General features: G+C 32.8%; 2 protein-coding genes across 2 annotated transcripts; both read right to left on the bottom strand.

Annotated features, from left to right (window-relative positions):
- Positions 1-364: 364 nt before the first annotated feature.
- On the bottom strand, positions 365-9,438 carry LOC124929130. Its single transcript, XM_047469408.1, has 18 exons — positions 8,932-9,438; positions 8,702-8,760; positions 8,480-8,611; positions 8,032-8,172; positions 7,772-7,828; positions 6,936-7,030; positions 6,558-6,690; positions 6,056-6,211; positions 5,036-5,226; positions 4,853-4,919; positions 4,163-4,296; positions 3,778-3,844; positions 2,889-2,951; positions 2,552-2,796; positions 2,339-2,468; positions 1,230-1,322; positions 966-1,145; positions 365-899 (listed from the first exon to the last, which is right to left on the bottom strand). The coding sequence occupies exons 1-18, from the start codon at positions 9,344-9,346 to the stop codon at positions 636-638; spliced, it is 2,622 nt and encodes an 873-aa protein (XP_047325364.1). The 5' UTR covers positions 9,347-9,438; the 3' UTR covers positions 365-635.
- A 2,843-nt stretch (positions 9,439-12,281) lies between these two features.
- Positions 12,282-24,889, bottom strand: LOC124932969 (protein EXPORTIN 1A). Its single transcript, XM_047473690.1, has 32 exons — positions 24,613-24,889; positions 23,766-23,882; positions 23,119-23,211; positions 22,937-23,008; positions 22,738-22,845; positions 22,579-22,661; positions 22,346-22,487; positions 22,037-22,105; positions 21,797-21,874; positions 21,567-21,629; positions 21,446-21,490; positions 20,357-20,464; positions 20,188-20,286; positions 19,397-19,597; positions 19,004-19,063; positions 17,951-18,061; positions 17,440-17,537; positions 16,725-16,833; positions 16,424-16,489; positions 16,235-16,333; positions 16,072-16,152; positions 15,848-15,937; positions 15,159-15,244; positions 14,967-15,047; positions 14,704-14,886; positions 14,426-14,492; positions 13,961-14,071; positions 13,621-13,728; positions 13,397-13,534; positions 13,181-13,318; positions 13,007-13,111; positions 12,282-12,877 (listed from the first exon to the last, which is right to left on the bottom strand). Exons 1-32 carry the CDS (start codon positions 24,703-24,705, stop codon positions 12,755-12,757), a joined length of 3,225 nt encoding a protein of 1,074 aa, XP_047329646.1. The 5' UTR covers positions 24,706-24,889; the 3' UTR covers positions 12,282-12,754.
- Positions 24,890-25,515: the final 626 nt, after the last annotated feature.

Here is a 25,515-nt window from a genome sequence, read left to right as displayed (position 1 = left end):
CAAATAATGATAATGGTATTCAGGAAAATATTTTAACTACAGATATAATCCGATTAAACAAGAACAACGCAAACGAAACACAAACCAAATTCAAAATTAAGTGGTGTGAAAAGAGCAAACAAAATCCTTACAAAATAATGCAACTAAAGCAGAATATTAATGACAAAAGAGAAGGAAAATCTGAGTTAGAACATACAATTCTGTCAGACAAGTTAGCAGATTTTTGAAAACACTGAATTATAATTTAGGATATGAATGATTGCATATAAAATCCCATTCTTTCTCTATTATATATAAAAGAAATCCCAACAGTTATTATATGTTTCTTTCATGAAACCATTTCGTTATCCACATTATTGGGCAGGTCACAAAACTGTGGTAAAATGAGATGTTAGTACATCAGTAATCATACAGTTATTATGTTACATTGACACTCCTAATATTGAATTGATAACATATATATATTTAGTATTTATCAACATAGTGAAAGCAAATTAATGGGGATACATTATTTACATTGGATTTAATAAGTGAATAGATCAACAATAATAATAATAATTGGGATTTTAAATACAGAAAGCTGATGGATATGTGTGTTATTAACAGAACAATAACAAAAGGATTGTAGTATTTACTTACACTCTGACTTCAACTATGTCTCCATCCTTGAGCTCTGTGTTGTGCAGTACAAGTTGTCCATTTACAGATACAAACTTTCCTTCACGACCTACTCTTCTAGCAGCATCTGCAGCTGTGCTTCCAGATTTTAGTCTCATTATTTCTCCATTCGGCCAACAAATTATCGCCACTTCCCCTAGACTAACATTCCTATCCTGTTTACCACCACTATTGTATCGCAGTTGTTCTTCCCACTGAAGCATTGTCCTCAAAAGACGAATCTGTTGTCATTTACCGAATCAGTAACATTAATTAACTCTTATTATAAGAGCAACTTTTATGTTTACCTTAATACTTATTCCCGTGTCCAAGTTTGAGCTTGGCTTCTTATAGAAGCTGTTTGAGTTTGGTTCGATCTGTTTTCCCTCTAAAACAGCAGATACAACAGACCGGTATTCAGCTTCCTCATGTTCCGTCAAATCAATTATTTGAATGAAGGTAGGCAATAAGCGCTGAAACTGGTCTTGCTGCAAAGTCATGTGGGAAGGTTTTATCGCAATTTCTCTAAAGAAAACTTTAAGCAGAAAAAATCATTATGTCTTTGCACCTACCTTGTGGTACATGCCATCTCGACAAAGTGTATACCTCTCGAGGCAAGTGCATAAGTCCCCGTGACCTGATTCACACCACCATTCATCGGAAACCTGAAAATAAATTCTTAGTTAGCAAAGTCGTTGAAATAATTCACCAACCATTATGGCATGATGTGGCAAATATCCTTGGAATGTGATTCTTTTAGATAAATGCTTAGAAGGTTATTAAAAGCCACTAGAATACTTGTATCATATGCCTATATGCCAATGATGATAGCATATGGCTTTTAAAAATTAAAGAGAATTGAATTATTTATTTATAAGCCACTAGGGTAATTCAAGTCTAGCGATTTATCATATCTAATATTCCATTCTCATAATTCTACAGATATATCCTATCTAATATTGTGACACTAAAGATGTAAGAAGGGAAGGTAATCCCAAATATTGATGCTTTGAACTAAAATTTATGTATACAATTGTAATCAGTTTTTATCAAAATAGGGAATCGAGAAAATAATGCAAGTTCAACTATTTGAAGGAAGCGGCATAATGAAAAAATAGACTTCCATCATAACTTAGCAGAGTGATCATAAAAGGCAAGAACACAAATAGTTGCTAATATCCACCAGTAAACAGTTTGCAAACTATGTCTCTGACATTTCCCAAGAAAATGGCATATCATCTTCCATGCAAAAATCTTGAGGAAGCACTCATAACATACATTTACTTGAGTTCCTTGTTAGATAAAAGAGAGAAATGGTATGAACTACTAATATCTAGAATAGTATGACAACATTTCTTCTGAAAGCTTCTATCCCAGGTAAATGATATACATGTATCAGGAGCTTTCACAGAGACGTCATAAATAAATCTAACTCTAACCAAAATGATTTGAAGAAATGTAATATTTGCATATAAGGACGAAAATCTAGATAGAAAGCCATTACAACAGTTGATAAGTGAACTGAAACTAAGAAATTGTGATAAAGGCTCGGATGAGGACAGCTAAGTTTCCTCGTCATATTTGACACCTAATAAAATTTCAAGTAAACGGTAACTTGCGTTATTGCAAAAATGTTTCCTTGAGTAAAATATTCCATTTAGTTGAGGTAAATAGGCTCCACCTTTTTGTATAATCTTGCATAAGCTTCCCAACGCTTTATTTGGTAAGATGACCTTCTGTCAGCCACAGCTTCAGAAGCTTCTAGCCCAAAACTTACAGCAACAAGTAACTGTTTTCCACCCTCGTCTAAACTAAAAACATAATTTATTTATTTTTAAGAAAGTCAGCGGCGGTAAGCATATAGTCAATTGCATGTGTCTTAGGCACTACAAACCTGACAATAACAGCATCAAGCAAGTGACTTCCTTCCACCCTCAGTACAGGATGTCCTACTTTAAGTGTACTATATTTTATGAAAATATCTTCTTTGATAGTACTTTGCTCCTCCGAATCAATTGAAAGTGATGAAGACGCAGTCATTTCAGAACCATCCACTCCATTAACTGTAACCAGCTTATTGTCAGATTCCTTGTAGAGCCAATGTGCAGCAAGTCCATGTTCAGCACATTCATGCATTCTCTAAATTGTAAGATATGAATGTCATAATAGTAAGATATTAGGTGCATTTTCAAGAGAATATGAATAAACCAAAACAGGATGAACAGTTTCACCTGTGTCCTTATTTGAACTTCCAAAGGAGAGTTGTCAGGGCCTTGTAATGCAGTGTGAAGAGACTGAGCAGAAAAAAATTATGACAAATTAGAGCATGGTCACCAACTCTACCAAATGTATGATAGCTTCACGGATAAAGAGAGGTGATTGAATATACTCTGTTAGTCCATACAAGACACTTTGAAAGCCAATTGTTACTCATTACCTATTTTATTACTCAAATATAAGGATGTCTTAAAATTGTTATTCCTACCTCTTACAGAAACTACTGAGAAGATGTCATCCCAAAAATCCTTCTCACAAATGCATACTTAGGTTGGAAATTTTCTCTTAATTAGTGGAACACGGGAGGTTTAAGGGAAAACAAGCAGAGTTCAGGCAATTATTCATGTGGATAGAGTTAACCTCCAGAGTCCAGAGCTAGAAGATACATAAGTTGTTTTGATCTAGCCTTTATTTTCCAAACAAAAGAAGCTGCATTTTTTTACATGAAGAAGATATTTGATAGCATATCTTCTATCATACTCAAACATATCTTTCATGCCTATCGCCTAACATAGGGAGAAGAATATTACAGAAAACCTTCTATCATACTCAAACATATGCCAACATACTGTATGGTGAAGCAGGTACATACAGAACCCATGATCCATAAATTTATATATTGGCATACCATAGCAGATAATCATGCAAACCATAATATAAACTATTTATGTTCCTTAAGATGACCCAGACTAAACCCTATCATGTAATCCTTTTGCTGATATATTCATGCCTTCACACAGTGAGATATACAAAGCCAAGTTACATACTTTTACATCACAAGGCCTTTGTAAGCCCATTTCAGGGTATTAAAAATGGAGTTTCCAGAAGGGAAGTATTTATTACCTGATAGCCACTTGGTTTTGGATTAATAATGTAGTCATCAAATTCACCATCAATAGGTATCCAAAGCCTGCATTTAGAAGAAGAAATGTTAGCAAGGTACCTCTTCTGTCAAACACCTATATCAAACAATAAGGATATTATGCTCTTATAATGACAAGAAGAAAAAAAACAAAAAAGATGCCTTCCCCAACATGACATTAGATGATACACTGATACAGATTAAAATCAATGTTAAGAGCACACTCCATTGGTTAGTCAAACTGTTCCCTCTCTAGGAACTTGCAAGCTTCATGTACATGATGAAGTTCAGCAGAGAAATATTTTCTTCACAATAAAATATTATACCATTGCAGGTATAGCACATAGAAATATCTAAAATCATTACCTGTGCACTATATTGAGCAGACTGTAACAAGATTGAACGGCCTGTCCATGTAGAGTACCATTCTTATCTCCAATTATTACTCTCAAAGCACGGGCATCATAGACTTTGTTAATTCCAACTTCTTTTCGTTTCATCTGCAGAATTTCAGGTAAACAGATGAAAATAAAATAACTGAAATTAGTATGCCTGTATAACATAATGAGTCAGTTTTTTAAAATGCTTACATGACAGTTTTATCAATACAGATGCAGTATGAGGAAAAAGAAAAGGAAATAATCATGCAACTCACTGGGACATAAAATTAAAAGTTTTATCAATACAGATGCAGCACCAACTGGTTAATCAAATAACTCAATAGGATTAAATAATGTGTTGCTTTCTTTGGTTCTATGAATGGATTCACTTGACAGAATTAAGTATTAGGAGCAGAAAGACCACAACTGATGAATTGTTGAAGCATGTTTGAATGAATTTGATAAACTCAAAAGGCATTATGATACTTTTCTTATTAAAAAACAACAATACTTTTGCTTGTTATTCAATTACAACAATCTACATTGAATACTTAAGACACATCCCATAATCGTACTTTGACCAACTAATGAGCTTATATACAAATGGCATACATAGATATTTTACCACCTAAAGAACAAATGTTACTCACAATTTCACCTCATGTTTCATGTTTACCTTGCTATAAATACTATATAAGCTTTTCAGACGACTGGACAAAGTTACTTCCATTCCTGGTACATAGCTGCAAATTTGAGAAGAAATAAAAAATCAATGTACAAGAATTTCCTATGTAATGCTTTCATTTTCTTTTTAATTATTAATAACTCTTCTATATGGAGAGGAGAATTGTGGCCCTACGAAGTTGATATGAATAACTCCCTCTCAAGTGCTTCTTCACAAGCAACAAGAGATGCTAAAGCAATTCCCGCATCTCTTACAACCTTTGGTTTTGTTTGAGGTATCAAAGAAGTTTGAAGATTATGAAGATAGTTCATTCTCCTTCTTCGATCTAGGAACAGATCAAATGGAAGTACAGCCTGCAAGAGATCCTGCAAACAAAAGCACATGATTCAGAATGTTAACAAGAGGGAAAGAACCACTACTACTACTTCTGAAACAACATAATATAACAACTCAGGCAAATTTGAAGCTTCTGAAGAAAATTGTTTTCTGATTAAAAGATGGCATAATACTTCAAACAAAATTTGGAAACAATCTTGTCTCCTGAGTCCTGATGGTATACATATGCATAAACATTATATGAAAAACACAAGGCTAGAAACCCTTATCCAGACCTGAGGTTTGGCAAAATGTTCAAGTCAGAACCTGCTGTTCAGTTTTGTTGAAAACCAGATTTTTTTTAGAAAGTTAATTGTTGACTAAAAAACTACACTAAATTTCAATTTTCAGAAAAAATCAAATGACAACATTTTGTTACATTTAAACTTCAAGAAAAACATTTTAGGTGCTTATTGTGTTTCTGGCCAAACTACAATGATTGATTACATGGCAAGGCAGTGAACTTAGAAAACCAACATACTCGTTTCATTTTATTACATAAACACTATAAAGATATTTCTACATCATTCACCAATTCTACAAAATGTAGAGGTTTGAGAATGTTTATATGGTACCATAGTTCAACCAACACAGCCAATTGTAAGGAGTTATAAAGATAGAATGCATAGAAATAGTACGAAGTACACACAATTAGTCCATGCTGCCAAAATAAAGAATAGTTCATATCTCCTAAAAAAATTATGGTGAAATCATTGCGTTATCGCATCTTTAGAACTCAGAATTACCACAGATTCACAGTAGCACAAAATTAATTTGCCAGGTAGATGTGAACATTTTTTTCCAAGGACCTTTCCCTACCTTCATGCTTAAAGTGTCCCCATCTACTTTTACCCCTGTTTCATTCTCAATGTTCGAATCATGACCAATGGGCGAAGAGCCAAAGCTACCTTTTGTCTTGTTGTAAGGGTTCCACATTGAGGCTAAGACAGCACGCATTTGACAGAACAGATGAGGCTGCAGAATGTATATCCAACCATCAATTAGATGATAAATATATAAAAGGAGAGCAGTATTTTGGTGTCTTCCCATTTCAGAACCCCAAAAAAAAAATATAATATGGTCATCGCTTGCAACTACCATCTACCATCTAGCCTCTCTCACTCTTTCTTTATTTTTGTAAAATCGTCGTGATAGTGAGGTGCATATTGGCCCTATTTGGTATTACCTAATTCAATGAGAATCATTTAGTGCTAATTTTAGCCAGAAGAAAAGAGTGATTTCATATAAAGACATTCATTTCACAATTGTACTACATACTAGTAAGCAATTAATTAAATGTGGCAATAAGAGTTCAACATACCTGAAGAACAGCAAAGCATAGATCTTCCATTTCAGCTTTCAAAGCCCATAGACCTAATCTGGAAGCAAGAGAACACCAAACAGCTAAAGTCTCCTGGGCAACAGCCTGAGCCTTAGATGGAGGCAGAGCATAACTGCAAGGAAAAATTTGTGCATGGGTCATAACCTCATTGGGAAGTTGGGAACTGGTAGAATAAGAACTAGGAATTTCCATCTTAACTATTCAACAAACTTCAGGGATGAGAATAACACTCAAAGAAGAAAAACAAATTGAAACAGTGTCAATGATATAATCACACTCAGAGATGTTCAAACAAACTTTGTGAACAAACTTAATAGTGTGAAGCACAATAAACACAAATGGGTTCAGAGCACATACATTGTTCTCATGTTATGAAGACGGTCAGCAAGCTTGATTAACACCACGCGAGGATCATCAACCATCCCCAAGAGCATCACCCTCAAATTATTTGCCTAAAAGAAAAGCACTTCAAAAATATAAGATATGCACATGTTCTTATTGGTTAAAGCTGTACAATCATTTGTGCCTAAAAGCCAAATCACCCTAGCAGAGGGAGTCATACAAACGTTAAATGCAGTGGATGTGTACTGAAAACACATATTCCATAGGGGAGGCTAGAGACATCATATCCTAAATTATCATCTTTGAGAATAGAGTGGTCATGGCTAATGCTGCAATTCTAATTGGGCAACTTAGGAATATGAGAAAATACCATTATCAAGCACTTAACATCACAACTGCTTCATATAATAATCCTCGAAGGTCCTAAAACATCCGATTAAATTTCTACATTGAGGGGATCATAAACACCTGCTTCTGAAGACATACTTGTGGAAAATATCACTATAATTAGTTAGACATTTAGACTATATTATTTCCTAACTAGTCTTTTGTGCGCTTCCTTAATTAGTTGTTTGTGTATTTACTTAATTTATCTTTCCTGATTAGTCTTGTGTGTTCCTATTTAAGACATGGTTTCATAATGTAACATACACAAGCAATACAACAAAACATTTCTCTTGACTAAATTCCTACAATACTAAAAGTGAAAATATAGGTTCATAACTAGAATCAAAATTATATTCTGCCTAGTTCATTACAAAAATACTTGTCCACTGTTTTTTCCCAATATAACCAATAAGCAATTGAAGTCAGATCCCAAGAATAGACAATTTGTTAGCACATGTGATTACCTCTTCATGACTAATTGTACTCTGATTCACGTTTGTCCTCCGACATCTTCGTAGGTACTGTACATGAGTTATTACAAGTCATGGTCAAGATGTAGCACAATTATCATCCATTAAACTTAAGACAGATATTCAAGGTCAAATTGAACAGGACAATTAGATGGAGATTATGTGGCTGCACCATCACAAATTAAGGAAACATATACACAGATAAATGATGTTTCTTTGAGTTTTGATTTTCAGATTTCCCATATTTATTCTACCTGATTTATGTAACTTAGCCTGGAAACTCCAGCAACAAGCTTAGTAACATCATCACCGAATTCTTTCTCCACGCTACTCAGAGTCTCACATGTATCATCAACCACGTCATGAAGAATCCCAGCCACAATAGTATCCACAGCCTATACGACATGCTTTTAAATAGAAATCAGAAATTATAGTAGATAATTAGGGTTTTAAGTAGTACAAAGTAAAGACAACTCCTAGGTTCTAGCATTAGATGTGTTTATCAACAATCTTAACATAAGATTCAGCCCAGAGTAAATTCATAATGTTATCAGCTGTTACATTTGCAGCAACTGTTATTTAGGAAAGAGAAGTTGACATATACATTTTTAAGGCAATTGGCTTATGTTTGATTGAATACCCAGCAGTATCAACACACTTTATATATGTTGGATAGCAATTTAAATAAGAGAGATTTGGTACCCGTTTCCCAGTGGATGGAACTAAGACAGCTAATATTTTTCCAGTGCAGATACAATGTGTTAGATAAGGATCACCGGTCTTGCGAAGTTGGCCATGATGTGCTTTCCTTGCAAATGCAATTGCCTTTTCCACCTGCCTTGGAAAATTTGAGAGATATTAGCGGCGGCAGTGGTAGTTGATTATAGAAGCATATTTCAGGCATGTAAGAGTGAGATGGTAAACCTTTGCATCATTAAATATTGGATAGCCAGTTACATCTACTCCATCCAGCACAAGTGACCCTGCACAGCTTTCAGTAACACTTTCAAACAAAGGAAATTGCATAAAAATATAAATTAGTTGTTGAATCTTATGACCAGAATTGATGCCCTCCCCAATCAATCCCCTAGATAGATAGATAGATAAAGTAAGAATTGCAAGAAAAAAGAAAAGAAAAGAAAAGAAAAGCTTACCAGGTTGCTCCTCGGGTTTTGGCCACAAGAAATCTACTTTGGTTGAAAGGCAAGCACCGGAGGCTATAGCCACAGCTGTGACGGCGACCTGAGTAATTGCTGAAGTGACGGCACCATGAACGGTGCCAGAGCCCGCCGCAGAAGCGGCGACGACAACGTTTGCAGAGGTAAGAAGGGTGGTAAGCGAGGAGGAGACAACGAATTTGGGAGTAAGTGGACGAAGAACGAAGTGAAGATGAGGATTGAGAGCGAAGTGATAGTACATGTTGTAATTAGTGGTGAGGAATAGGGAAGAGTAGTATTTGTAACGAAAAATAGAGTAGGTCTTGCTCAAGTGCATCCTGGAATTCGTGGTTGAATATCGGTCTTTCTTCCCTGCCAACAACAACACTTTCGCATTTGGCAGTGAAATCATCACATCATTATTCTACTGGACATTTCTTTTCTTTAGCAGAAGGAGAGAGAGAGATGATGATGAGGTTGTTTGTGTGTGTGGACTGTGGTGTTGTTGGCTTTCCTTGTTCGTCAGTCAGTAAATTTTCGTGGTTATAGCGGGAAGGAAAGGAAACGCCCATCTCGTGGAAAAGATTATTATACACATAATGCTTTACAAGTCTCATATCTACTTTTCTTTTTTTCATTTTTTTTCTTCTCTTATTAAAAGAATTTAAAAAAAAAAAAAATTCATCTATATTGTGATTTTTTCTAAAGTTGTCAAAGGAGTTAAGATGTAAAAATCGAGAGTTTACATAAAATCGTTAACTAGTTGTAAACTCGTAAAATCTAAAGTTTACATTAAATCGTAAGAGTTTAATTTTATTATTATTATTTATATATATATATATATATATATATAATTAAGTATTTTATAATAATTCATTTTAAAAAATTATATATTTTAATATACAATTAATTAAATAATAATAATAAATAAATAGCACTATACAAAATTTTATTTATAAAATTAATTATATTAATTTATTTATTTAAATAAATAATAACTTTATTTTTTATTTTTTTAATATAAAATTATTTTTTTTAAAGTAAAATCATATAAAACTGTAAAATCAAAATTATTTATAAACTAGAAAAATCTTATTATTATAAATTTAAAATTGTAGAAGTTTTACCTATTTAAGAGTTTACTTAAAAATCAGAATCGTTAACTTAATGTGAAATCGTAAAATTGTAAGATTTTAAGAGTAAACTCGAGATTTTAACAGCCTTGAGGGTCAACTCTTGGGGGCGGGTCTACCTTCCAAAACTCATCGGTTGAAGGGTCGACGGTGGGCCGGCCCGCCATCCCGGCGGGCTGAAAATCTTCAACCCAAAACCCAACCCAAGGTAGGTTGCGGGTTAGGCGGATCAGTCTGTGAGTTGTCTCATTACAAATAAAAATCATTAATAATTATAGAATAAAGAGTTCAAAAACATAATCAAATAGTTATAATACACACCAAATAAGAGTCTTGTCTATCGTTACACATTAATTGATCAAATATTTCAATAAAGTAACTAAAATTTGAAAAATTCATAAAATATAAATTTTCAGTAAAGTCAATATTTTTTAAATATTATCAATCGAGATATAATAAATGTAAAAATTTTCTCATTCATCGCATTTCTCTTTAATGTCTACATCAGCCTCCTCTAGAACATTTGAATCCACGAACCTTGAAGGCGAGAACGAAAAAAAGAAAGACGAAAAAAATAAGTAGTCGACAGTCAAATGGCGAAGTATTGAGTATTAACTGCTGCAGTCTGGAACCAAGTTTGACTCCACGTACCTTTGAAGACGAGAACGAAAAGAAAGGCGGAACAAATAAATAGCCGGCGACCAATGAGCGAAGTATTGACTGTTACAGTGTTGGAGAGAAAAAAACTCGAGTTATGTAGAATGTGCATAGACTATAAAAGTATAAATCATATTAGATTTTTTTTGGCAACCCGCGGGTCAACCCAAATCTGACCCGTCTAGGCCCGCAACCCGAATGAACTGGCTCATGTAGGCCCACTTCAAATGAGTTGTTAATAATTCAACCCAACCCGTCTAAATTGTTTGACGGGACAGACCAACCCAACCGATTTAACCCAAATTAATGACTGTAGTCTATCCTATCTCCATACAGCATACTTCATAAATTATATATTTGATTATTAAAATTGTGTTGTCTTTGTACCTAGTAGTATAATAGATATAAATCTTAAAATTACAACTACAATTTCAAAACTAAGAAAAAATCTATTAACAAATTTTAACTAATCCAGAATGAATGAAAAAAAATATTCTAACAAGAAATTCCATTAAGATTTAACAGTTAAATCAGTTTTTATAGTATAAGTTGTATAGATTATTATTTTTTATATTATATGATTTTATGTTTGAATATAATATAAGAATAAAATTATATTTTTATTCTTTTAATTAAAAGTGAAAATATGAATTTAAAATTATTGGTATATAATGAATATTTTATTATTATTATTCTCTTAATTTATTAAATAAATTAAGATACTGTTATTATTTAAAATTATAACATTATTTAAATAAAAAATAATAATTAAAAAATAAACGTTAAATTATATTTAATAATTAAATATAAAATATAAATAATATATATAATAAATAATATTATTTTTAGTTTGAGTTTAAGCTTAAGCAAAGTCATACAATTAAAAAAAAAATATTTATAATCTAATTAAAGTATAAAAATTTATAATAATAATTAATAAAATTATTATTATTATATATATATATATATAATAATAATATTAATAATAAAATAATAAAATAAACAATGTTTAATATATTATATAATATTAATAAAGTATAATGAGAAATAAAAAATTAAGTGATATAAGAAAGTGTTAGTTACAAATTTTATATATAAACCAATAATAAAATCAAAACAAATATCATATTAGTATAATTTCTACAATGACATAACAAACATGACTTTAACATGAAAAAATATATATATATTAGGATTAGTATAATAGTAATACTCAATATAATAAGTTGTATCATTTTAACTAGAATGTCAAAATTCACAAGACACCCTAAAACTCTTTCCGGCAACTCTATCCTAAAAAATAATATATATAACTACATAACCTCTTATACCAAATACTTCTATGAAGGTTTTACAATAGGAGCATTAATAGCATGTGTTTGAAAGACCACTAGTATGATGAGGTATTTCATCTAGATTGTAATAAGTATGGGATTAATTCAGAAGCTAGAAGGAACATAAATGACCTTAGAAAGTAGGCAGACAGGCACATTGCCTAGTTGAATCTTGCCATTCAAATACAGGCAACATACACGAAGAGGAAACACAAAACACATCTAAACTTTAATGTTAGATCATAATATTAAACACATAATGATGATGTTGATGACATCTTCAATAAATGCATAAATTTGATGTGCATAACACACACAGAACACACCCCACTTTTGCTAACATTCAACCAAAATGTTATCCAACTCCTCCATATGATGATCAAACAGTTACGTCCTGCTATAATTTTGTTTTCCTAGCATTAGAAGAAGAAACACTACCAAATAATAATAATAATAATAGTAGTAATAATCTACAAGCCAACATTCATTAGTTGTCAGATCCCTCTGCACCAGTAGAACACCACCCTTCATGATCCACATGTTCAAACAAATGGAAGATTTTGAGAAAAATAAAACCCAAATATTTTCCTTAAATGCCTATTCTCCATTGCACTGCCTACACAACTCTCAACTCAGACCATGGTGATGATATTGATTACATAAAAATCATGCAAATCAAAATTAGCCTCGCCCTTTCTACGAGTCCACCATCTCGTCTTGTATCTCGCTCGGTGCAATCAGCCCAGGAATTGAAAGCATTCTTTGTCTTTCCCTCTCCCTCTGAGCTGCTGCTTCTTCTGCATACAGATCCTTGTTGTCCTGCAAATTTATCAAAAGATTCTTTAATAAATAATCCAATATTCTTTTGTAGAAAAAAAATAAGGCTCGTATTCTTTTCTTTTGATTGGTAGTGAGATAAAGCACATAAGCAGATGTGATCGTTCTAACCTGAGCAGAAAACTCTTTTGACTGCACAAGAAAGTCTCGTATATGATTCTTGAACGATGCAAAATCATTCCTTGATTCAAAAAGTCCATTGACAAATTGCGTCACCTGAAATTTCCAATCAGCAAAAAAGTTAATCCAAGATCTGTCGTTGAAATTTCAGATTTCTTCCCATACCTCAGTTGTAGTCATGTTTGGGAATGATGTACCCAAAAGTTTGATGGTGTATTCACGAACAAACATTCCATTATTTGGATAGGGAAGTGTAACAGTCGATGAATCCCATAATGGTTCTGTCAATGAACCAGACTCCACCTGAAATGCCAAAGTATGGTCATTTTGAACATGAGACAAGAAATTTTAACTCACTACAACAATGAACAGACATCCTACCAGACAAAATAAGTGCTGGAGTACTAAGACATGCAACTTGAACCCAGGCTTATGAAATGTATCCGTCAGAACAGCAAATATTTCTTGTTCTATTGTCACAAAGTAAGAGCGATAAAATTGATTGCAATACTCTGAACCCTGTAAAAGGAGAAAAAAAAAAGGTGAGAGCAAATAAACTGGAGTGAATAAGCAGTTTAGGACTGCATCCAGACTAGAAACTACACCTGGAAGTTTTTTAGCATCTCCAACAAAAGATTTAATCCTGTCTCAGCAATGTTCCTTTCTGTGTGCCTGAAAGCCCATATTATGGAGTCCATAACAAGCTTCATTTGCTGAAACGAATTTAACAAACAGAAACAATGATGAGAATAAAATCTCCTTAAAAATTGTCTGATACATACTGAATGGGAAAATGCAATCAATATCAATAGAATGAAAACTCAATCTAATATATTTATTTTTTCATGATAAAAAATACAAACCTGACTTGACAGATGAACGGGTAAAAATGCAATTAATATCAAAAGAATATAAACTCAATTTTATTAAAATAATGGTACAAACCTGACTTGACAAATGAATCAATGCTGGAAAACAGTGTGTTGCTATTGCACGGAGCAATGAGAAGAACTTCAGCCGATGCTCAGGATAGTCTTCAAAATTTTTAGTGATCATCTAATATGACAAGACACAAAATTGTACAAGTTAAAAAATAGAAGTATTAGGACAAGAGTCAGTATGATAGCTCATTTTTCCTAAAAGCTGGTGGTACAAACAACAGATAAAAACATAGAGAAGTAAAATAAAATACTCTTTTACATAGAAAAGCATGAAAGACCCAACCAAAATATTGCTGATAAGATATTCAGGATATAAACAGGCAGTATAAATTTGCAAACTACAAACATGTTTAACATAAAAGCAGGAAAGATGATTGATTGACAAACAACAGTTTCATCATATTCTTCAAAGAGAACTGATATTTTCTCTTAAAACCAAATTAAGAAGAAACTGTATTTTCTTCCTCACCTCCAGTGTGCACTGGAAAGCAGCTTCAAAGATGCGGGGCACATCATCTGTCATTGCACCTCTGTACCTGCAACACCATAAAAAAAAGGTAAGAAGTTCCTACTGACATTTAGCTAATATTCATATCAGAGTTTAGTAAAGTTATATTCAAATGAAAGAAGCTGATCAATAAAATAACAAGAGAATGTTCTAAAGAGAATAAAATCATGTAGACAGAGACAGTCAAATAGCTTGTCAATAAAAAACACACATAACATGAAAGATTGTCACTTGCATACTTGTTTATTATTGTTGCAAAAAGGGATAAGACTTCTGATTCCCTGGCATCAGGAACATTTCTTCCATAATCACCAAGGACGGGATCCATCATGGGGGGTACAAATTGTTTTCCAACTTGTGGTTGGTCTTCAGCCTTGTCCAAAAATGTCTCAATGAGCTTCAAGGTTTCCCTCTTAACAGAACTGAAACAAAACAAATAATAAGTAAAGGGATGACAACCTCAAAAGACAGTGCAAGCAGTTAAATGGAGAATTATGCATACCGCAAGAGTTTTACATGGGAGGTTTTGGACGCATAGGGACCTCCTTCTGCAATGGTTGTAGAAATAAGCTCACTATACATCCTGTTTGAGACATTCAAAATGCAATAAGTAAGATCGCACTTTTTCTATTGAAATCAAATTAAATAACTGTTCCCCAACATTCGCAAGTAAAAGGATGAAAATATATAATACCTGTACACATTAAGCATGTCCAAAAAGATCATGGTAATTTGCGATAAGAAATATGATCCAAGTGAAGTGGCAGCGCTGGTATTTGTCTGTCAATAGTATGTTGAGAATCACAATGAATTATGACAATGGATCAAACTGACTCCCCAATAAAACTGTAACAGGATCCATCAAAAGTGTCTGGATTCAAGATACTGTTCTAAGGAGAAACAGAAAATCTATGTCATCATCAATCCTCTTAAGGCCTTGATGATGTTTGGGATTTTAAAGGACAAGTGGATTTTAAAATTGAAAGTATATATAATAGATAATAGTTTTATGGATTTAATAGTTTCACAAAAAATCAGATTTGATGTTAAAATAATATCAATAATAAAAGATTTTTCTAGGAGAAGTGGGTGTTGGGGAGAATCCATCTCTTCCAAAAACAAAACATAAATGGCATTGTGCCTGTACTTAATGACAAAGCACAAGACAAAAATCCAAGAATGTCATTGAGTAACCTAGATCTTTAAATAAAAACACACAAGATATAAGAGATATATCATCTCCAATGGCATATTAAGTAAACTTTCATTGAAAACACCAATTTATGTTGTCATTGTGCATAGGAACAATGCAAACAGCGTTTTAAGTGCAAATATGTGCATAAACAAAATGTTGAGTCTTGCATAATGATTAAGATAGTATACCTGCAATATATTAAGAACAGTCCTAACAACATCCAGATCTTTCAGAAAATCCACTCTTTGGCGTGCTTGTGCTATAATTTCAGTCCATTTCTGCATAAGGAAGTTAAGTAATCAGCACAATCTACAAATTATGATACCCCCTGACTAATTTTACATTCCTATGCTACCTCAAACTAATATATTTATGGAGAGAGGAGTAAAATGAACTAAGCCAGTTATCTTGCCTGATTGGGAAGCACCATTAGTCTCTGCAAAAAATCATCTCTTTTCTGAGGGTCTGATTCTGCTTGTATCATCTGAGCAACCTAATATAACAACCAAGTCATAGTTACATCAGCACTATACATCCTGCAAATTATTCTAATACCAGTGATGACAAATACTCACAGATTCATAGAAAGTATGGATCTGGTGTGGCTCTAGATCAGCAATTGTTGTGGGAAGACTTGTCAAAAGTTCAGACACAAATGGCTCGTTTTCCCCAACCTGTAAGCAAAATAATCATTAGCACAACAAATATTTTAGATTCACACAAAATAAAAAGATAGTGAATAATTAGAGTAAGGATCCAATAACCTGCACAATCACAAATTTCCTTTTGCACTTCTGAACAATTTTCAGGAAAGTATCACAGGCCATGTCCTGAAATAGTTGTGAAATCAGAAATTTTCATGCAAATCAAGTATGATAGACTGAAGATTAAGAAGAACATAGAACAAATAATAAAAAGAAAAGGTTGGAATAACATAGAAGACCAGTCCTTAGGCCATAATATATTGAGTTTAGCTAACAGTCATACCTATAGCTTAGAGAAGAATTCTAGATAAACATAATTACTCAAAAGAGTTGTTCTTAAGATATGATGATCAATACTAACCTGAACCCCAGGGTGTGTTTCATGCATGAACTCAAATAACTTGTTGACAACTGTCTTCAAGAATTTCCAGTGAGCTCTAAGAAATCTAGGATATTGCCCAACAACATACCTGAACAATGACATAACAGGATAGATGTCACATCTTAGGGTTTAATTGATAAGAGAATACAGAAAGAGAAATATATGGAACTTAATCTAACCATGAGTCAAAAGTATAATGTTATCAAATGACTATGACCCTTTTATAGAACTAAACATGATCCTAAGAGAAATCAAACAATAATCTAACAATTATACTATTTTACGGATTATAAAAATATAAATATCTATTAAGCAAAAATATCTAATTTAAATATAAAATAAATTTGGTAATCTTTTGGCCACAGGTCATATTCTGATCCACCATTCAAGATCCCCCAATTTAGTTTCTGTATCAAAAACACATGAGAATGACATTCCTAAAGGCAACAAAGCCACATGCAAATTCCAGCAAAACAGAGAAATGTTACAAACCTTTTAGTCCGTCTAACAATTATCCCACAATAAAAACTTATAATTTATTTCAAAGAGTTAAGGACCCCATATGATAGAAGAAACTAACTACTTTTTAGCTACTTGGAAGGAACAAAGAAGAAGCAATTGATAACATGTGATATCAACAGAGAAACATAAATAGGGACTACGTAAAAATGTTACTTCAGTATAACGTTCATACATAATGTTACTGGCAATCACAGCTTTATTGTCTTTTCCTTTTGTTATTTCACAGAGATTGAGTAGATCACGGATCACCATAACTAAAAATCTGTTCTCCTGCAAAAGGTGAAGAAAGAATAGCAGTAGTACAATAAAGTTAAAATGTGACTTAGTGCAAAGCAAAAGAATTCATATTTTTTTAGAAATTGCTGATATTAAACAAAAAATTGTGATAATTGTAAGATGTGGCACTAGGAAACTTAACACAATATCCTGGATAAGGGCTTGTACTTACAAAAGTGTCAATAATTGCACTCGCATTTTTAACAATCATTTAATTGTCAATAAGTTTTCCAAACCTGAATATTTTAATTCTCCTGCCCAACTTTGAAATGAGTTAATTGGCATTTTGTAAATATAAGCCTCTTATTTTGACATATTCCCAGTTTGAAGTCCAAATTTCTATTAAACTGAAACAAAATTATCTTCATATGGTACCACCAGTCAAGTTTCAAGGGTACAAATAGTACCTGCTCCTCCACCATGGACCCGGATATTGAGCCAATTGCCCAACATAATGTATTTAAGTTGTTCCATGTCCAATCCTCACCACTGAGTTGCTTGCTTAGTTTCTTCAGCATCTAGGATATTGCAAAAAGAAGAAATATATTACATGTTTTGAAAAATAATATAAAAACTTTAACGATTAGACCAGGAATATATTACATGTTGTAAACAAGAGAAACCACAGATAGAACCCACAACAAATGTTGGCCTATCAGCTAATAAGCTGTTACATGATACTGTATGAGTTGCAAGCTACATGGAATGTATTAGTTTCAGCATCAAAGAACATAGCAGTAGGAGTCATACTCATTAACACATTTCCCTATAAGAACAGTACTTCTTTTTCTTAGACCTGTTTTAATACAACCACTTCTATTACAAACTTAGGTCTGTAAGTTGTTTGTATTAACAACATTCTTCTTTCACATAGAAGAAGTTTGATACAAGGTCCAGATGCAAAATTATCATCCAACAAAGGGATAAGATATACATATCAAATGAACCTTCTGACAACTTCGATATGTGCCAATATGTGGACTCATATTGATATTGACCCACCTTCCAACTTGCAAAAACAAAAGAATCCATCCCTATTGATACTGAAACCTCAAGACAAAACTTGTCATCAAAAGCACATGTAGATGCCTTATCAGTCAATTATTTGATATCCCATCATTCCCATTCAACTGACATAGAAAAATTACTTCCACAGAATGGATATAGGGCATATCCAAGTTAGCAAAAAATTGCTGACATAGAAGCCATCCTATGTGAGAATTTGACAAAACTTATGCCAGCAACAGTTGCCAAATCATGAACAATTTACTTATTTTTTGCAAGTTAGATTAGATATATCAAAATAGGCCAATATCATGTATATACAAAAAAATTGCAAAAAATTAAAAAGACTGGATCACATTATTTGTATTTTCTACTACAAAGAATAAAATTTCACAGTATTTGCAATTCAAGCCTAGAAACAACAAATATGTGACAAATTTTGAAATGAATTATACCTGTGTCTCTGTGTCTTCATGGTCAAGGTTTGCCAAGTAAATAAGAGTCTCCCGCATGCTCTGAATCATAAAAGGAACCAAATGAAACAAAGTCAGAGTTAAGAATTCTGAAGATATTGTATATATCTGAACAATTGGGAAGTAGATAATAGAAAATACTTCAGAGAAAAAAATTCACATGCAAACAAAGGTAAATATAACTTAAAGATTAAGACACATTGTTAAAAACAGACAAGAGGTGAATTTGATAAACTTTTTGTGAGAGCAGAATAAATTTTGGAATAGCCACTTTCAACAGCTTCTTAATCTATTTAACTTAAAATTAAACAGATGAATAATATGATATGAATGTAATAAATTGTCAACAGAAAGAAATTACTGAATAATACAAACCTTATATTGAACAAGAACATCATTGTCCTTCATTGTTTCACGGACTATATTGCCATTCTCATCCTCAACAATCAGAACTTCCTCGGGCTTAGCCATGCGGCATATCATTAACAACCTCAACTTGGACATTATTCCAGCATATAGTTGTCTCCGCTGTAGTAGTTGTGAACCAATACCGTCAACAATTCCAGGAAATGGCATCTGCAAGACAGTAAATGAATTATCTAATCTGCATAAGCCAAAAATACATAACTATAAAGTGTAGTAACATGTTTTGAATAACATACAATACAAAGTTCTAGTAAAAAATAAAGGATAAAACAAATAAACACATGTATATGATAGCAGGCTATGAAACATAGGCACATAATAATCAACCATCAAATATACAAAAGAAACATAAAGCTTGCTGAGATCTTTCATATACATTTAACAAGTATAATAAATGAAGTGCATTTTTGCAAGAGCATGTTATGCACCATCTTTTTTAGAAAAAAAAAATTCAATGTGATCATCAATGCAAACCTGATTTAGGAATTTATTTCAATGACACGTAACAGTAAAATGGAAAACAATAGAAATCAGGTAGCAATTCACACTAAGATACGGATACATTCCTAGAATTTGGAATAGATTAATACTTCATAAGATTGGGAATATCGCATGTGATTAGATGTTATCAGAACAGGAAGAGATTTGTAAATAGATTAAAAGGACTACAGAATGAAGTGAGAAATAAATCACTATGTATATAGCATGTGGTTGAATCAACCATAAGCAAAACATCTTGCCTGAAGTCCCATCATGTTAGCAGTCATTGCAGGATTATCCAGATTATGATGTGCGCCAAACAACTCAAGTACATATGAGTTCCAGTAGTCCAGGCAAACCTGCAAACTCCATAGGTCATATTCGCCTCAAAATACAAAAAACATCATGCAGATGCAACAATAACTGTACCTTGAAAACCTCAGTGTCATCCACGTAAGAAATACTAATCAGATACTCCAGGCCCATTAGAAGCATCGACACGTTCTCCGCAGAAGACTCTAGCACGCGAATATGAGCCTGCGCTAAGGAACAAATAAAATATTAATAGAAACAACAAATATTAATGCTCAAAAGCAAAAATAAAAAAACATGAAGACATAATTTATTAACATGTCATACAATTTTCGGAACAGTTCATATAATACAAGTACAAATAAAGCATGTGGGTATGTGCGATAAATCAAATTTAAGGCCAGCCTCATCTCAGAGATGACCAAACTTCTAGATATGAAAGATGTACGCAAAACTAAAAAGGAGATGCCTATAAGCGAAAAGAATACCAAAAGAAATTACTAGGTTAAGTATATTATGCCTTTTCTCTTGTGCAATTACAACAACTTCTATAACAATCCAAGTGAAAGGTTATTATGATAGGATTGCTTTAAATATGATGTCAATACTTAGACTAAAAAGCAAACTAAAACACTTGATCTGACATTTTTAAGAGTGACAGCACATAAGGTATGAAATCTGATTGTTAAGGCACAGCAGCGGTGCACTTTTAGGACACAGTGGGCTAAGACAAAAGGCAGTGATAGTCTTCTAAGGAAAAATTATGGTACCTAAATTGAGCCAATACAATCAAGTAACACGGAATACACTCATAACTAGATTGATTATTAGCAGTGTATCATTGATTTTAGCAGGCAAGATAGTGGCAAATAAAATCAGAGATATACAAAATTTAGATCACCATAACTGGAGAAATTATTTTTGGCACAAGACAGACCAGCATTCTATTAGCATACATTAAACAGAATATCAAGTTTGGAATTATTCATGAAAGTGTGCTTGATTGTCAGAAACGTGATATTTTCATACTTGATTGTCAGAAGCATGATATTTTCTATAGGGAGCATAAAGGTTCTATTGAAAAGAGAAGAAATACTGCACAGCACCGTAGGATCCCCAAATGGGGAATGCATACTGCATCACATTTTAAAAAATCTGTCATGCTGCAGATTGTAAATCTAACAAGGAAAGTTAAAGTTTACTTGCCTTATAAAATGAGGTGAAAAAGAGTGCCAGATTCTGAAGAAATGCCTGGGTAAACAGCAATAGAAAATAGCATCAACTTCCATTTCATAGTTATTGAGGAAAATATGGACAAAGGAACTACCTGCTCCTCACTAGAACCATTGGCATAAGCATCAGGTACATTTGTATTATGAGGAAGTATTGTCTAAAGCATAGACGAAAAAGTCAAGACATCAGATCAGGACCAAAAAACTTGGAGATATAAAAACTACATTTAAAAATCATTCATATATATGGACTCATATTGAAGCGAGCAGCAAGCATGCATATAGACTGAATGAATAAGACATAAATGCACATTTCAAAAGCTACCTGTAGTTGCACTATGAATACATTATACATTTTGACATATTGCACGTTGTAGAAATCTCCAAAACTAAGAGCAGCAACCTGCAAATCCAACATATGAGAATGACATTATAAGCAACATATGAGAATGACATTCTAAAAGTATATATATATATATATAGAGAGAGAGAGAGAGAGAACAGGGAGGAAAGTTAACAGAAAGAAGAAAAATAAAGTACACTAGCTAATAAATGGTTAACATACCTCAGTCAAGCATTGAAGGGTAAGGTTCCGATATGACGGCGCAGGTAAGAAATTTAAGAGTGTCTCAAGCTGTTGATACAACAATGAAAATACAAAAGAACTGATGAGAATCCATCTGATAAAGCATTAGATGTTGGTATATATAGACTACAAATGTGGACTAAAATGTAGAGAAAAGTGTACAACTCTTAAAAATTCATTACAGCAAGCAATATTATTGAATGGACTTAAAATCTAGCCCATTAGCAATATGACACTACATTGGTAAAAGAATCAGAATAACTAAATTCAATTGTGGCAGGAACATACCAATGGGGATTCAAATATATAACCCAAAGGAATCCAGGACAGAAAAGCATGTAAAGTGGCAAGTGTTGCCCTTATAAGCTCAGTTCTCTGTGATGCTGCTGACAAGACATACATGCATAGCTCGTGGATGAGCTGAAACTCACTGAAATAGAATAATACAACAAAAACTGGTTAGAGATGTGAACAGATGGTAAGACTCATTTGTAACTGCAGAATATGTTCAAAAAAATTACCTATTTAATGACTGTTTCAACTCTTTGATCTTTTGTTGGGTCATTTCACCCCTTGAGAAATCAAAAACTTCTTCACTCAAAAGCTGAAAAATAAAATTTAGCGTTACCAGAATTCATAACAAAGTCATGATAATAAAACAAAAAACAAAGATAACATACTTTCAGTATGGCCATGCAATTTTCACAAATAGTTTCACTCGTTTTTGCAGCAGCAACAAGATCAGGAATGAAACTTCGCCATCTTGCAGGCCACTCATGTTTTAAGATCTGTTCATGCAACAAATATGAAAATATTACTAACTTCCAGATAGTGACAATTAGGAGAAAGAGTATATTAACAAAGCTTAGAATGTATCACCTGAACCAATATAATATTCAGTTTGTTGACATACAATCTTTCCCGGCGAAATGAACCCTCGTCACTTGATAACTGAAGAGGACAAAAAGGGAAATCAAGTGGAAAAGTTACCACTCGCTTAGTGAACAGAAACTAGAAGACAAGTGGCCATAAGATGTCTTTAAGTGCTGTACTTCTATTACCTTTACAATGACTTCGGATATGTAGTTTTTCATCCCATCACGTTGTACATCAGGCAATGCATTCCATCGATACTTAATCACACCTTCCAAAATCTGAAAAAGAACACGTGTTAAATGCCCAAATACATCATACTTCCACTTAATAAAGGAACGCGTTAAAATATTTTTGACTGACCCAAAAAGAAAATATTTATGTAGGCAAAGGTATCTTATTATTAACATCTCCATGTGTTACAGTCTTACAGAAGAACATAAAATTTATGTTTATGTGCACTAAGAAATCAGACCAGACAGATTGAGTTCAGAAGCATCATATCTAAACATGTGTAAACCAATTTACAGCTAAGTTATTAAAACAGACACAAAATAGTTCCATTGGAACAAAGAGGAATAAATTCCACTGGACTACTAATTTTGGCTGCTTGCTACTCAATGTACGCTTTCATTTGACACAAAATTAATAATAATTTGAAGGAATTTAATCAAAAGAGAAACAAATTGGCCTCCAGTGGAGGGCCTTGTTGTGTTGGGATTATCTTCTGAAGAGAATCACTGTGCCAAAATTTGATTTGTTAAGTATGTAACATGTGCATTTAGCATTTCACATATCTTGTAGAAATTCTAGTGAAATACAATCTCAACTATACCTGCAAAGCAAAAAATTTGGTATTCAAATTGTGCGCATTCGTCAGAATATGAACCACTTGAAGCCACATTTCTGGATTGTTTTGCAAGTCCCTCAAAACATGATCAGCAGCAGCCCTCTGCACCGCCAATAAAAGGATAACCTTAATTAGAATGCAACTCTTGGAGAAAGAAGTAAAATTAACAATAACAAGTGTGGCAGCATGTACAAAACAAATGAATTGGTGATTTGGGCATTCTATCCTTTGGCTGAACATTATTAATACAAAAACTTAATGGATTAAAACAGATCTGTTGTGGAGAGGGGTTTTTACATAACCTATCCATTAAGTCAAATGTTTGAAATTTGTAAATTTTCAGCCTTTAAGACTCAAGTTTGCTTGTCATTGGTTCAGGAAAGGAATCCCATTTCATTACCACACCTAAATTTCATGAATATACCCAGAGACTAAGAGACACATGGTATGTGCACAATGAGATGCAAAATTAAATTTAACTCCACAAGCATGAAATGATATCTAATGGAATCACTTACAGCAAACTCTTGCAATTTCTCTAAATCAGTCAATCAATAAACCCACTTGGAATAAAGTAATCCACATTATCGAATCAAAAGAATACTACGAAATCAAAGTATCGTGATAACCCCTAGCTAGCGTATACATCACCAACAGTCTTAGAATATAATGCAGGTCCGGTTTAGAAACATAAAAAGATATGATGAAAGGTTTTAGAAAAGAACAATTACGAGAGGTTTAGAGTGCGTGCAGTGAGTTGCACATTTTACCAGTTGAGTATGTAATAAGAGTAGAATCTAATGAAATAGAAGAAAAGGAATAAGTGTTGCACCTCTTCTTTAGATCCAGTGCCGTAGAAGGCAGCGACGGTAGCGTCTAGCAAGGCGACGTCCATCGGCTGACTCAAATCTCTAAGCTTCTCCATGGTGGAGGAAATTAAAAATAACACAGATAAACCCTAAGAAGAGCAGAGATAACAGTTGTTGAAAAAAAACAAAAACCTAGAAATATATATAAGAGAGAACGTATTCCGGAAAACCCTAGCTCGAAAGCGTTTATAGACAGCGGTAAGAGAGAGTGCCGTTCTGGAAAGACGGAAGACAGCTTGAAATTCAAGCAGGAGCGAAACAAAGAGCCAAGTCTTCAAAAATATTTCCAATCATTTATTTAAATAAAATCATATCAAATATAATAAAATAAAATAAAATAAACTTTCATTAAATTGTGTGAACGCGCGTGTGAAAAAATTAGATGGTTCAACTCTAAGGCCTCGTTTGTTTTTGTGAATTTTATAGTAATTGTTTTAATTGTAATTTGTCAACATTATTTATTTAATCAAGTTAATTTCTTAATATTTTATATCATTATTGTTATGAATAAACCATATATAATGTCTAAAAACTAAACTAATACAATTTTTAATAGTTTTATAAACTTCAAACTTTTTAGTATTTTACCCAACTAATGTACAGGGATGTGAATGGGCTCTGTTGAAGCAATGAAGATTTGTTATATTTTTAATCAATTTGAAAAATCTGGAAGGGCAAACATTGGGTTGGAGAAATATTCAAGATTTATTAATTCAATTATAAACAAACAAAATATAAACATTAACATTAAAAAACATCTACACAAAAATAATGAAAATATAATTTATTTATTTTTAAAATATAAAAAACTAGCATTGCGTGACGTCACGTAATAACTATTTTCACTTTAATTTAAGACGAGATTT

This window comes from Impatiens glandulifera, chromosome 3, assembly GCF_907164915.1.
Source record: "Impatiens glandulifera chromosome 3, dImpGla2.1, whole genome shotgun sequence".
NCBI classification, from domain to species: domain Eukaryota; kingdom Viridiplantae; phylum Streptophyta; class Magnoliopsida; order Ericales; family Balsaminaceae; genus Impatiens; species Impatiens glandulifera.
Note: the sequence above shows the minus strand (reverse complement) of the source record. Positions and strands in the feature narration are given on the sequence as shown.

Bases quoted from the DNA above. Each gene is read 5' to 3' on its own strand.
- LOC124932969 (XM_047473690.1), bottom strand. From the start codon at position 24,705: ATGGAGAAGCTTAGAGATTTGAGTCAGCCGATGGACGTCGCCTTGCTA. The intron at 21,630-21,796 runs GTAGCTTTTGAA...TCTATGCTTTAG, and splicing joins TATTCATAGTGCAACTACAG to ACAATACTTCCTCATAATAC. The intron at 19,064-19,396 runs GTTTGTATTATT...TTTATGATTCAG, and splicing joins ATGTTCTTGTTCAATATAAG to AGCATGCGGGAGACTCTTAT.
- LOC124929130 (XM_047469408.1), bottom strand. From the start codon at position 9,346: ATGATTTCACTGCCAAATGCGAAAGTGTTGTTGTTGGCAGGGAAGAAA. The intron at 6,212-6,557 runs GTATGTTGAACT...TACATTCTGCAG, and splicing joins TATGCTTTGCTGTTCTTCAG to CCTCATCTGTTCTGTCAAAT. The intron at 2,469-2,551 runs GTTTGTAGTGCC...TTATGTTTTTAG, and splicing joins CTTGATGCTGTTATTGTCAG to TTTAGACGAGGGTGGAAAAC.